The sequence below is a fragment of the Rhagoletis pomonella genome, unplaced genomic scaffold (genome assembly GCF_013731165.1).
Source record: "Rhagoletis pomonella isolate Grant_MI unplaced genomic scaffold, Rhpom_1.0 Rhpom_scaffold_04934, whole genome shotgun sequence".
Lineage (NCBI taxonomy): Eukaryota > Metazoa > Arthropoda > Insecta > Diptera > Tephritidae > Rhagoletis > Rhagoletis pomonella.
In genome coordinates, this window is record NW_023463482.1 from 1 (window position 1) to 11,758 (window position 11,758).

The following is an 11,758-nucleotide window of genomic DNA, read 5'->3' on the forward strand; positions in this document are numbered from 1 at the left end:
GGCAGCGGTAAATCTACAACCGGCAGCAATCATCACTACCACCACCAGCCGCCAAGCCATTATCAAATTGGTAGCAGCGCTTTTAAACAAAATTGCTACTCAAATCAATTTGCGCAATCGATATTATATACGTCCAGTAATGAGGACTTGAGCGCAATCAATGAGCACGGCGGTAGCGGGGGCGGACTCAATGGTGTGGCTGGCGGTGCGTCCGGTGGCAGCGGCACCTTCGGCATTGGCAACGGTCACAGTAATCACCAAAACAAAGCCACAAATAGCAATACACAAACGACGTGCTACTACTTCGCGCCCAGTCGGCACAACAGCATTTATGAACACCCCTCGGCGGTGGTACAAAACTCGTTTCACTTCGATCCATCGGCGGCAACAAGTGCAGCCGCAGCAGCGGCTGTTGAGAGTTTGAGACGCAGCAATAGCATCCTGTTGCGAAATAGTAGCTGCGCCAAGGCGCTGAACCAAAGTGGTGGTGGCGGCGGCGGCCTTATCGATGGCTCAGCTGGTGGCCTCGGCACGCCAACGTCACTGAATTCAGCTATGGATATGGGCAGTGGCACAGACGCTTCGTCTTGTTGCTCTAACTGCTGTGTCGGCCCACCGCCGGTGCTATTTCTGTTCGTAACACTGTTGATGACCACCAGTGCGACAGCTATGCTCTGCGCCGCCATTATGACTGATCATTGGGAACATGTGACGTGGGATCGCAATAGCTTGGATAGATATATGAATCGTTCAGGCATGCAGTTAGAGTGGATGTTGGACGACAAGGTGGCAATGTTAAAGCCGGACAAGAAAAGTAAGTGTACAAGTTAAGCTTTACAGGGTTAAACGCGATGTCAACTAGTCTACACTACTATGCTCTGTAAGCAAATGTAAGTGATGCAGTGAAGAAATTTTTCAAGTGCATTAACAAATGTTCAGCTGGGGAAGATGAAGCTTTTAAACGATTCAATAGCATATCCTATGGCATCTTCATTCACTACAGTTTTAGCAACAAACCAATTGGACCTTGAAGCTATGGCTCTCGCATTCACTCCCTCACGTGCGGAGGGGACGGAATACTTATGAACGATCTTCAGGGAAAAAGGTCTGTAACAGCTGAGCTATAAGACCAGCCTTCAATTATCTGATTTTATTCCACTTCTGAAAATTAGTTATTTGTTACAACCTTTTTGATCGGATTCCCAATGCTACTAGAAGCGTTATACTTTTATGTTCCCCAGAAAGTTCAACATCGCCTTCAGAAGTAGTGGGTGGATGTGGCCACATTGAACCTAGACTTCTCTCTTGTCTTCTGCAAACTACATCACACTCGGTGAGAATGTTACGTGGTGTCTCACTGGTCGAGTCGCAGAACTAGCACGGATCATTTTACCATGTTCCCAGCTTATGTAGATGTCCGCTTAGTCTGCAGTGCCTCATAATATAATATAGATACCTGTTACAATTCTAAGCCTATGTTTTGGGAGATTAACCAAGCTTTGGAATCTCTTTTTGTTAAACTTTCCCAGTAAACTCTTTGCCTGACGCATCGCTCCTGAGCCATGCAAATGTATATCTCTCTGTGTGTTCCTCTCCCTCCAAAGCTCAACCTTTATGAAGTCGGGAAGTACTCTCAGCAAGGGCTCGGCCAACTGTATTAATGGCTGTCGCCTTTCTTGTGAGACAGTCCGTGGCCTCGTTACCCCCTATGCCGCCTCGTACCCACGCTAACTTGATGTTATTGTGTCTGCCAAGGGAGTTGAGCGTTGACTTCATAAGATAGAAGAACCTGGGGTGTCACCTGGCGGTCGCTCCGAATTATGATTGTCTCGTTTATGTACGCTCTATTCATGATTGTCTCCGCACAAAGATATATGGCGTAGACTTCTGCCTGAAAGATGCTCGGATATTTTCCGATATGAACAGGGATCCTGGTCCTGGGTCCGAAGATTCCAGCTCCTATTTCCTCTGGGGCCTTCCAGTCATCTATGTACTAATGCAGCGTGCCACCCAGAAGTAATAGTTCTTTTGGCGAGGCTCAAGCTCGAGGGCTACTTCCAGCGCCGTCGCCGGCACACAACAACCGGCACACCAACAACCTTTGTTAATCTTAACCTTTTTGGTTGATGTCACAAAGAGTGCTCTCAAACAACCCTCTGGCAATGATCACTATGTCGTCCGCATAGTCTTGGTAGCGGATACCTTTGTCGCAGAATAGCTGAAGGAGCTCCACATACGAGGTGATAGGACCCCTGCCAGAGGGCAGTACTTTTTTGTTTGTGGTTATGCCCCGCTTGGTTTCAGCAATTGTAGTATGCAGCAGCGCATCTGCATATTTATTTGCTCAGGATTCTTTATGTATTTACTTATTTTAATAAAATGCAACATTCTTATCACACTGCCTAAAAAAATTCACATTTTAATATTTATCTTTTTACACATTTACAGTGGAATATCGCTTTCGGCGAGACACCGTTTTTCTAGTACCCATGCACGGTGGCATTTGGACCCTTTGCATAGACTTGCCGATGCAAGAATTACAAGAACTGCGACGACATCCAAAATTTCCACGCGGTGCACCACCTTGCGTCAACTATCTGGCCGGCTCGATGGAGAATGCTCGTGGCGAAGAGCAGCGAAACGATTGGCAACATAGTGAGTCCCAGACCTCATTGCAGCCCCATTTAAGTACGTATGGTACAATCTATGTGTATTCCAACAGAAAGCAAACAAAAAAAAAAAAAAAACACACCAAAAAACACAAATAGATTTTAAAAATTTTTTCAAAATTATAATTTGCGTGAAGAAAAAATTCGTTTTCAATTGGCATTACACACTACTCACACTGCATTCTATCACTAAATGCAATTTCTACTATGTGCAATCAATTAAAGAGAAAAGAAACTTTACTTTCATATGTACATATCGAATGCTAGATTCAACTACCGTACTATCTTTAGTATCTTCTAGGCAGCAACTTAACTACTCGTATCTACATAAATATTTAACGTATTGCATAGTTGAATCTTCTGAACCACATAGCAGCTATTTAATTGCATAGCAGTGTTGTTCTACCATTCATCAAATGCATATGTAGTCAATTTATTTGTTGTAGTTTGCCCAAGCATTGCAGCTAGTATGGTTGCCACCTTGCATAAATAAATAGCAGTAACCGTTAGATTACTTCAGTATGATGATTTTCAAAACAGTAGTAAAGTAAGCAAATCGAATAGAAAAAATCGGCAGAATATAATACTACGTATATAGGGTTCCTAGACCACCCGTCTACCCCCTCTAAAATGGGGGGAAATGTTTTTTTATTGAAAAACGCAGAGATAAGATCTACCAAATTAGTGATGCTCTATTTTTCGGTGGTATTACCGACTTCCAGTTTCGTCTGGAAGCGGGTTAAATAGACCGGAAATTCATTATCTTAACCGGAAGTCCTTTCCAGAAAAGTTTCCCACCAAATTTATTTATTTTTGTTCGCAGAGTCCGAATCTGTGGTAAAAATATGTATTTCCTACTTAAAAAATTAACTTCCGTCCAGTTTAATCCACATTCGGTCGAAACCGGAAATCGTTAATAGAACAAAATATAGAGCATCCCCGACCTGGCGATTTATATTTTTTTGTTTTCCAAAAAAACATGTTCATCCATTCCGAAATCCAGATAATTTAGAGTTCCGCATGCGAATCTGTAGTAAAAAGATGTATGTCTAATTTAAAAATAAAAAATGGACTTCCGGCCTGTTTAATCCAATTCCGGTCGGTAATACCACCAAAAGAAGAGCATCCCTGATCTGATTGGTCATACTTTTGCGTTTTTTCAATAATAAAAAACATTTCCCCCCATTTTAGAGGGGTTGGAGGGTGGTCTAGAACACTCTCTATATACATATATGTCAATAGGATAAAAGTAAACCCAGAATATTTCTATCGACCTCGTAATTCGCTTTTGTGTGCAAGAAGATATCGAAACTTTTACGAGCCAGTGGGGAAGGTCTGCCCGAGCTGTTTGAAACCATAAATCACGAAAGTACTGACGTACGCATATCACTCTGGCAACCATTATTATTACCGATTACCGGAACGTCATCACCATACAGATAAGTTAAGGTCTGAACCTCCGTCGATCATGCGACAAGATGGTTCTCGTTGCGCAGCTCTTCCAGGACGTCCTGGACTCGTCCCCTTGCAAATCGAACGAAACGGTGGATCGTGATTTATCTCTGCGGTCCCCGATGCTGTTTAATCTGTATATGAATAAATTCCCTCGCCGTCAGCTGTGGTTTACCTTAGTCGCTCGCGCCAACGGATGGTATATCATGCCGATGGATCAAAAGATCGACGGCCTGCGCGAGATAACTATCTCTTCCGACTCCGCTACATTCTTCAATGGTAGGAACGTACAAATTTCAGTGTAGACGGCAGAAACCAGTTCTCAGTGGGGACATTTACAAATTTCACAGAACGCAGCTCCACCTACTGATGCAGACTGGCGTTGAAAGAGCAGCTTTGGAACGAGTTCATTTTGGAATGGCATCGTGGTGAGAATCCCAAAAGTGCACTATTTTGTAACGAATTGCCACCCAGACACGTATGAAGTCACTACTCGACTAGAAGAACAACGCTAAGACGGACGTAGACCCTCCATTTTCGAAGAAGCAGTACGCCAGAGCATTGAGCGACATACTCCGCCACATCATGTCTCTCACCATCTATCACACAGAGGAAGTGGAATTAGCCAAGAGACACATGGCGCAGAGAATTTCGGGCTGGGAATTCCGAGTCAACAGTTGCTTCTCGCGTATTAATCCTAAGGTGACAAATACATCCCCAGCGTGACCACAAAGCACACGTGATACCTCTGCATGCCAATCTAAATGGACGATCCGAACATCCCAAGTGATTTTCGCAGGACTGCTTCAAAACCACCTTAACACCATTAAGGGACTTCTGCAAAGATCAAAACACTTGATAGTTTGAGCGTGAAGGGTTCGGGCTATATGGTGGAGGCATCATCAGAACTTCGCAACCAAGATTACTCCGCTTGCTTGGCCATGTCACTCGAACGGACAACGACGCTGGAGCTCTGAAAGTATTTAACGCGGAACCCGCTGGTGGTAGCAGAGAAAAGACCAAGTGAAGGAAGAATTGGCACAGAAGAGAAACGACTGGCGAGCTTTATTAATTTCGGCCAAAATCGCTTAGGCGGTTACAAGGCTAAATAAGTAGACAGCAAAAAGGCGATCAGGGCTCTGGCGCCGCTCATGGAACGATCCTAACTGACTGTCTAATACGTTGGCTAGGCAGAACACCCTTGAGGTCATTTCTCCTCACAGGGGGGGTAAAAAGATTCCTGTGTCAATCTGTGGACTGCTCTTGGACCGATGAGCCAACTATAAGCTCAACGAGCGCTGGCCGATGCGACGAAATGCATTGTTGCAAAGCTATTTCTGGCATGCAGTCAACCGCGGGCGGTCAAAGGAGCTTCTGCAACTGGCTCAGCGCCAACTCTCGGTTCTAAAAGTAGTCCTGACCGACACTATCCATTAGGAAACCCCGTACGACTTAATAACGTTCCGGGTTCATATTGCCATCATTTGGAGAATTCCCTCTCTGCTGTCCTATTATGGCAAGACTAAAATTTAAAAGAAGAACTTTGTGGAGTAGAAACAGTGTGCCTACGGAAATTTTATTTTTAGTATCCATCGCTTTTCTTATCCGCTTAATATATGGACTATTTGCTGTTACCGTTTCAGAAATAATCTAAGAAATACCTGATTGAGCACCTGACCTGGCAGTCACCTAATATTGCCCGTCCTATTAACAGCAAAGGAACGGCAGCATCCGACTTCCCAATATTTGAAGTTATTTTTTTCATAGGACTTCTTATTTACTTAATTAGCAGTTGGTACATTAAAGTGTTAAAAGTTCGATCTCAAACTTTCGATTTATCAGCAGAACCCCCCATAGCCCCAAAGAAAAGTGTTTGTTCGTGATTCATTTTGAATATAAATTTAAAAGTTTGTATTGTCCAACTTAAAACTACAGCTCATTTTTTGTAGAGCAGCGGTACAGAGATATTTTCAAATCGAACTTTTAAGTAAAAAAAAAAAAACAATACAAACATTAGCATGAACTATTATTAATAAGTTATGTACGTAGATATATGTATAAATATATATTATTAATGCATACGCTTACAACTAGTTGCTATTAAGAGAATATAAACAAAAAATCGCTACTGGCAGTAGAAAATTAAAATTTAAATTCAAAGAAAATTTTAGAGAAGTATAAAAAGGCAATTCAATTTTTGACTGCAAGTCATGCCGACAAAAAATAGTGCAGCTGCAAAAATAATTTGAAAACTCTGTGTGTAGGTACATGTGTATGTATGTAGTTGTACGGTTAAATTACAATACAAGGACAGAAAGTGCGGCAGCCAGTTGAGAATAGATGGAGAAATGAAAGACAAAATTATTCACTTTGGCTACTCAAATATGCATTAAAAAGTGGAAAGACCGATAAAACTGCTGCATCAATTTAAAACTACCAAACAATGCACCGACACAAAAGGCTTAAGCAAGCAAAAAAAAAGTATTTTTTGTTTGACCGTATGAAGGAATTTTTGCGAACAAAATCGATTTTGACACTTGCAGCATACGCCGTTTTTTTTCCTTAAATTTTGTTTTATTATTTGTTAGTTTTTTGTTTCCCCCTACACTTTTGTTTGCATATGTAACTGAATTAATAAATATGAACGGAATGCAGCAGCAATTTACATACACTAAAGCTTGCGCTCGCTAATCAAAAGATACAAACAAAAATACGAAAGAAGTTCAAGCGGCGCGAAGGAATTAAACAGCTGGCCGTTTGGCTGGTGATGCCGCCGCTTCAGCTTCCGAACTCTGCTCATCGGGCTTCTTGCGCTTAATCAAATGTGAAATGTCTGTAGGCTTAGCTGCTGAACTGGAGGAAGATGCGCCCGCTGCCGACGTCGATGACGAAGACGAGGGTCCAGCGGCATCCTTTTGCTCCGAGTTGATGGGTTTAATGTAACTGTCCAATGCAGCGCGCACCTCAGCTATGTTCTGCATTAAAAAAAAAAGAAGCAAATAAATAATCGTTAAGCGCATGCCTAGCATTTACACTTTTACCTGCGCTTGTGTGTCTTCAATTTCGGCGATTTTAGCCCAAATTTCTTGTTTTGTCTCCTCCATATCTTGTATGTTGTTCTTCTGCTTTTCGCTGAGCTCCTCCTCGTTAGCTTCTAGCTCTTTTATTTCGGCATCAATCAAAGTGCAGGCATCCTTTAGCGATTCAGCACCTTCTTTATTCAGCTGCTGCATCAGATATGTAAGACCAATTTTGTAGTGTATTTCTGCCATCGCGCGACGATAATTTGTAGGCAATTCACTGTAAATTTTTAGTGCCTTCACTGTATATGTATGTATGTGGATAGATGAGAAAAGAATTTTTAGTTTATTTTCAAATTCTTTGCGAAAATACATAAATATATGTAAAGCTGTTGAATTTTTTTCATTTACCGTAATCCTCACGTGCCGCCTCGGGCAAGTTGTTCTCAAATTCGATATTAGCTAACTCCGTTTGCACCTCAGCAAGGTTGGGTAGACCGCTTGTACCTTGGCGTATGAATATTTTGGCAGCCAACTCAAGGATTTCCCAGGCCAATTGCAGATTCGAAGCCTACGGAATACGCGTGAAGCAAAAAAAAAGAAATAGTTAATGAGTTTAAATTGAGAGCCTGAAGCAATCACTTTGAAAACTACACAGTGGAGGAGACAATATTTAATTTTCGAAATTAATTGCTTGTTGCAATATTTAAAGCGGATACGATTCCCTTATTTAAAATTTTACCCTAATAAGAGTATTTTATTATTTTTACTTTCGTTGTAATTTTTTAATTTTTTTTATAGTGATTATATTTTTCTCATTTCTAACTGCATATTTTGTCCCCAAGTGCGTACGTTCGTTCACTCGTTGTTGCCTAAGTTGGTTAAATGGAATAAGCCCCTCTGGCAGATGTGGCATAATACACCCGCTATCAACCCCCGCTGCTGCACCACCGGACACCTACATAACTAAGTACAAACACTCTTTGTTTGAGTCAATTCCCAAATTCAATTCAGTTCAAGGCGCACAAAACACGTACTTATATTAAAATGAAATTAGCTTCAAGTACTACTCACCGCTTCATTCTCTTCCTCATCGTCCTCTTCGCCAGCATCTGCATCGCCATTCGAAGTGCTTGGCTTTTCGCCATCCAGAACAGGTGCGGCAACAACTCGGGTGGCCGACTTGCCATTGGCTGCGCCATTTGAGGTTTTCTCCTCCTTCTGCTTTCCCTTCTGCTCCACATCAGCAGCACCACCATTAACATCATCAGTGCTACTAACTTGCCCATCTTCGACAGGCTTTTCAACAGCAGGCGATTTTTTCGCTTCAGCAGGCTTCACTATCTCACCGCCCGTTGAGTCTGCCTCATCATCATTCTCTTTGTTGTCATCCAGCTTGACTTTTGCTGTTGCACCATTTGAACTTGCTGCCACCGCACCATTACTGCCTTCCGCTGCTGCTTCATCGTCATCACCCTCAACGCCATCTTCTTCGTCATCATCCTCGAGTTCTTCTTCGTCGGGCACATCGATGACTTTGTTTTCATCCAAAGCCAAGGCAATCAATGATTTGGCATAGCTACAATGGAAAGAAAGTGAAGTGAAATGAAATTTAGTAGAGAGGCAGTGCACATAGAAACGAAAGTGTGCTTACAGCAAGTATGGCATGCCCAATTCATCTGACTGCTCGCCGTACAATTCTTCATACAAGGCGCAAACTTGACTCAGCTCATCTGCTGCCTCAACATAGCTCTTTACAAGAAAATTACGCGAACCATGACTGTACAACTCCTTGGCGTTGAGAATTTTTTCGGCGCGCTCCTGCTCGACAATTAAATCTGTGGTAATGGCAGCATCCGCTACAACCGACGATTCACTTGCTTCTGTGACTTTGACGCCATCGGTGGCTACAACAGGAATTTGCTCCTCTGCCGACATTTTGTGACAATATTACTATTTGCTTTTAGAACTTGCAAGTGATTTGTGTGGGATAAAACTAAAAGAAGACAAATAAAAACAGATTTGGTGTGATTGAGTTGCAAAGGATTTTTTTTTTTACATCGAAGTCAGTATTTCAGTTAGGTTAGCCGGTGAATGTGGTCGCTTAGTTTGAAATAGACAATCGGCTGCATATGCATTTTGGAGAAATACGTAAGAACAGTTATTTTTTTTTGGATTTGCTATGTACGCGTCATCAGGTTCAACATTTCAAATGCAATATTCTAGAAAGCCAACAACTCAAGATTCTTCTTGCCACGTAGGTTGTACCTGCAACTCTTTTAATCAACTTTTTCTATATATCTAAAGCTTAATACATACATACTTACCTTTGCTTGTATAAGTAGTTATGCATGATTTGAAATAGATATAGAAAACAAACATACACACACACAGCACAACAATATTATATAAGCACACTTTAATACACATCTTTTGCGAAATCAAATCATGCTTAACAGTTTCATAACTATCTGAGCTAACTCCAATTTAAAAAAATAGAACATTAACCATTATATCTCCACAACTACGCACGCTTAACTAAGTTTTACATCCCTGATTTGCTTCGAAATTTGTTTATGCATCGGATCTTAAAACTGAAGTATTATGAGGGAGAATATAACGGTTAAATATCAAGATTTATATTTCTAGATCATTGCGAAATCGTTATATTTTAATTTTTATTTTTTTTGTGTGAAATTTTCGATCATATTTCACCGATTTAAATCTTTTATGCTCTAAAACATTAACACCCAAATTCTTAAAAAATAAAGAAGACTTTAACTGTTTTATAAAACGAAAATTTTTATGAAAATGTCACTTTATAAAGCTTTTTAAACCCATTTTATTTTTCTCATTTTCGTTGTTGGTGTTTCCGACAGGGTAGGAGTGTGATGAAATGTGGAACGCTTTTCCATCATCCCTTGTCAAATGTGGTTTGGAGGCAAACCGATTTGCCATCTTCAGTGACATTTTTCGTTCTTATGAATAAGGCCATAAATCTATAGATAACGGTTAAATGTGGGGAATACAAAATTAAAGTTCAAAAATAACGATCTTTCTTGATCGAAAAACAAAAATAGAAATCATAATCAGGCAGGTTCTGCAATTCACTTCCGAGTGAATTTCAACCTCTGCCAATATGAATTCAAAGCGAATTCGACTCAAATTCACTCGGAAGTGCATTACAGAACCAGACTAAATATAACGGTTAAATTTGATCGGATAAATAAAAATCTAAAATAACGATAAAATAGGAAATCGAAAAAATAAAGATCATAAAATAATGGGTAATCTTGATCAGAAAAACAGAAATCACATTTTAATGGTAAAATTATGATTTTTTCGATAAAGATCATAGCAGTTGCGGTCCCTGTAAAATATTCCAACGCTTTTTGAATATGTTAAGGTTAGTAGTAAATAAAATAAAACTTTATAAAACCATGATAAAAACAAGCATCTATTTTCGAAATTTAAAGCCTTAATAGCCATATAGCTCTTGTCCTCTGAGAAATATGTAAAATTTAGCGAGTAAGTGTTCGCTTATTGAACTCTTTCCATGATGTCTTGTTGGCCCATTTTTTGAAAAAAAAAAATGAAGAAATTTCATTATAAAAGCAAAAATGCTGGAAAAAACTTTGCCACCTTTTTCATAATTGATCATAATTAATTATAAGAACGATAAATTTTCTTTCTTTCAAATATGGTAATCCCGGTTGAAATTATTTGTTTAACATTTTCAAAGATCATTTTAACATTCTAATAGTTATTTGTAGCACTATAGCCTACTGGGTTTGGTGAAACAATTTACAAATAGTCCTTGGTTTCGCCAGTAGTATGGCGGCGTTTATTTAAAATACTACCCTGAAGGCACCGTTCTGCGTTTCGAAATGCGCCTCTGTAAAAAAAACACGATCATTAATCATTAATGACCGAATCGAATTTTAAAAAAACTAATACATCAATAAATTAGTTTCGGTGTTTATTAAACATCAGTGTTTAGAAGAAATTCGCAAATGAAGAGCTTTCTAACCGATTTCAAAAAAAAAAAGGTGGAGGTTATCTATTCGTCGGAATATTTGTTTTTTTATGTATGTTACCGCATCACTTTTGACCACATTAACCGATTTCTATAATTCTTTTTGTAAAGGAAAGGTGGTACCTCAGAGGTGGTCCCATACTAATTTGATACTCTTTAATTTTTATATGAGCATAGAAGCCGGTTTTTGTTTTTGCTTAAAAATTACTTGTATTTTTATAAAGTTTTATAATTACGAAAGCAAAAATGTTAGGGCCTTTCTACGCTAAGTTATCGATATACAAATATACACAGTCAGTGGCAGAGATCGAAAATAACCATCACCAAGTGTCTTGTATGGTGTTTACGACAGACACAAACACTCATCTCTCAAGCAAAGAGTGTTTCCCACCCTGGCTGATTATTTTATTTTATTGAGAAAGAAAAGGATAAAGGCAAAGGTAAAAATAAAAACAAAAACAAAGGTGCGTAAAGATAAATGCAAAAATTAAGATCAAGGTAAATTTAAAAATTTTACTAATATAAGGGCGTTCGTGGGTAACCGCGCTCTAACACTTATTTTTCTTCTTCCAGCGATAAGT

The 11,758-nt window shown here is 39.8% G+C and overlaps 2 protein-coding genes across 3 annotated transcripts; one reads left to right on the forward strand and one right to left on the reverse strand.

Moving 5' to 3' along the window:
• Positions 1 to 3: 3 nt before the first annotated feature.
• On the forward strand, positions 4 to 2,732 carry LOC118754929 (the record flags this gene model as incomplete). The annotated part of the gene is made up of 2 exons (XM_036489795.1): positions 4 to 814; positions 2,449 to 2,732. Coding segments are annotated over 2 exons (1,095 nt in total), but the record flags the coding sequence as incomplete, so codon positions are not given.
• Positions 2,733 to 6,004: 3,272 nt separating this feature from the next.
• On the reverse strand, positions 6,005 to 9,496 carry LOC118754930 (protein NASP homolog). 2 transcript variants are annotated; one of them, XM_036489797.1, is made up of 6 exons: positions 8,796 to 9,496; positions 8,216 to 8,720; positions 7,553 to 7,712; positions 7,163 to 7,443; positions 6,824 to 7,096; positions 6,005 to 6,677 (listed from the first exon to the last, which is right to left on the reverse strand). In XM_036489797.1, exons 1-5 carry the CDS (start codon positions 9,077 to 9,079, stop codon positions 6,863 to 6,865), a joined length of 1,464 nt encoding a protein of 487 aa, XP_036345690.1. In that variant the 5' UTR covers positions 9,080 to 9,496; the 3' UTR covers positions 6,005 to 6,677; positions 6,824 to 6,862. The 2 variants fall into 2 exon arrangements, with proteins under 2 accessions (XP_036345690.1, XP_036345689.1); XM_036489796.1 differs by having other exon boundaries at positions 6,005 to 7,096.
• Positions 9,497 to 11,758: the final 2,262 nt, after the last annotated feature.

What these genes read in the sequence shown, in the direction of transcription:
- LOC118754930 (XM_036489797.1), bottom strand. Translation starts at nt 9,079, where the DNA reads ATGTCGGCAGAGGAGCAAATTCCTGTTGTAGCCACCGATGGCGTCAAA. An exon ending in TTGGGCATGCCATACTTGCT is followed by an intron (nt 8,721 to 8,795) that starts GTAAGCACACTT and finishes TTTCCATTGTAG; the next exon opens with CTATGCCAAATCATTGATTG. An exon ending in TTGAAGACACACAAGCGCAG is followed by an intron (nt 7,097 to 7,162) that starts GTAAAAGTGTAA and finishes TTTTTAATGCAG; the next exon opens with AACATAGCTGAGGTGCGCGC.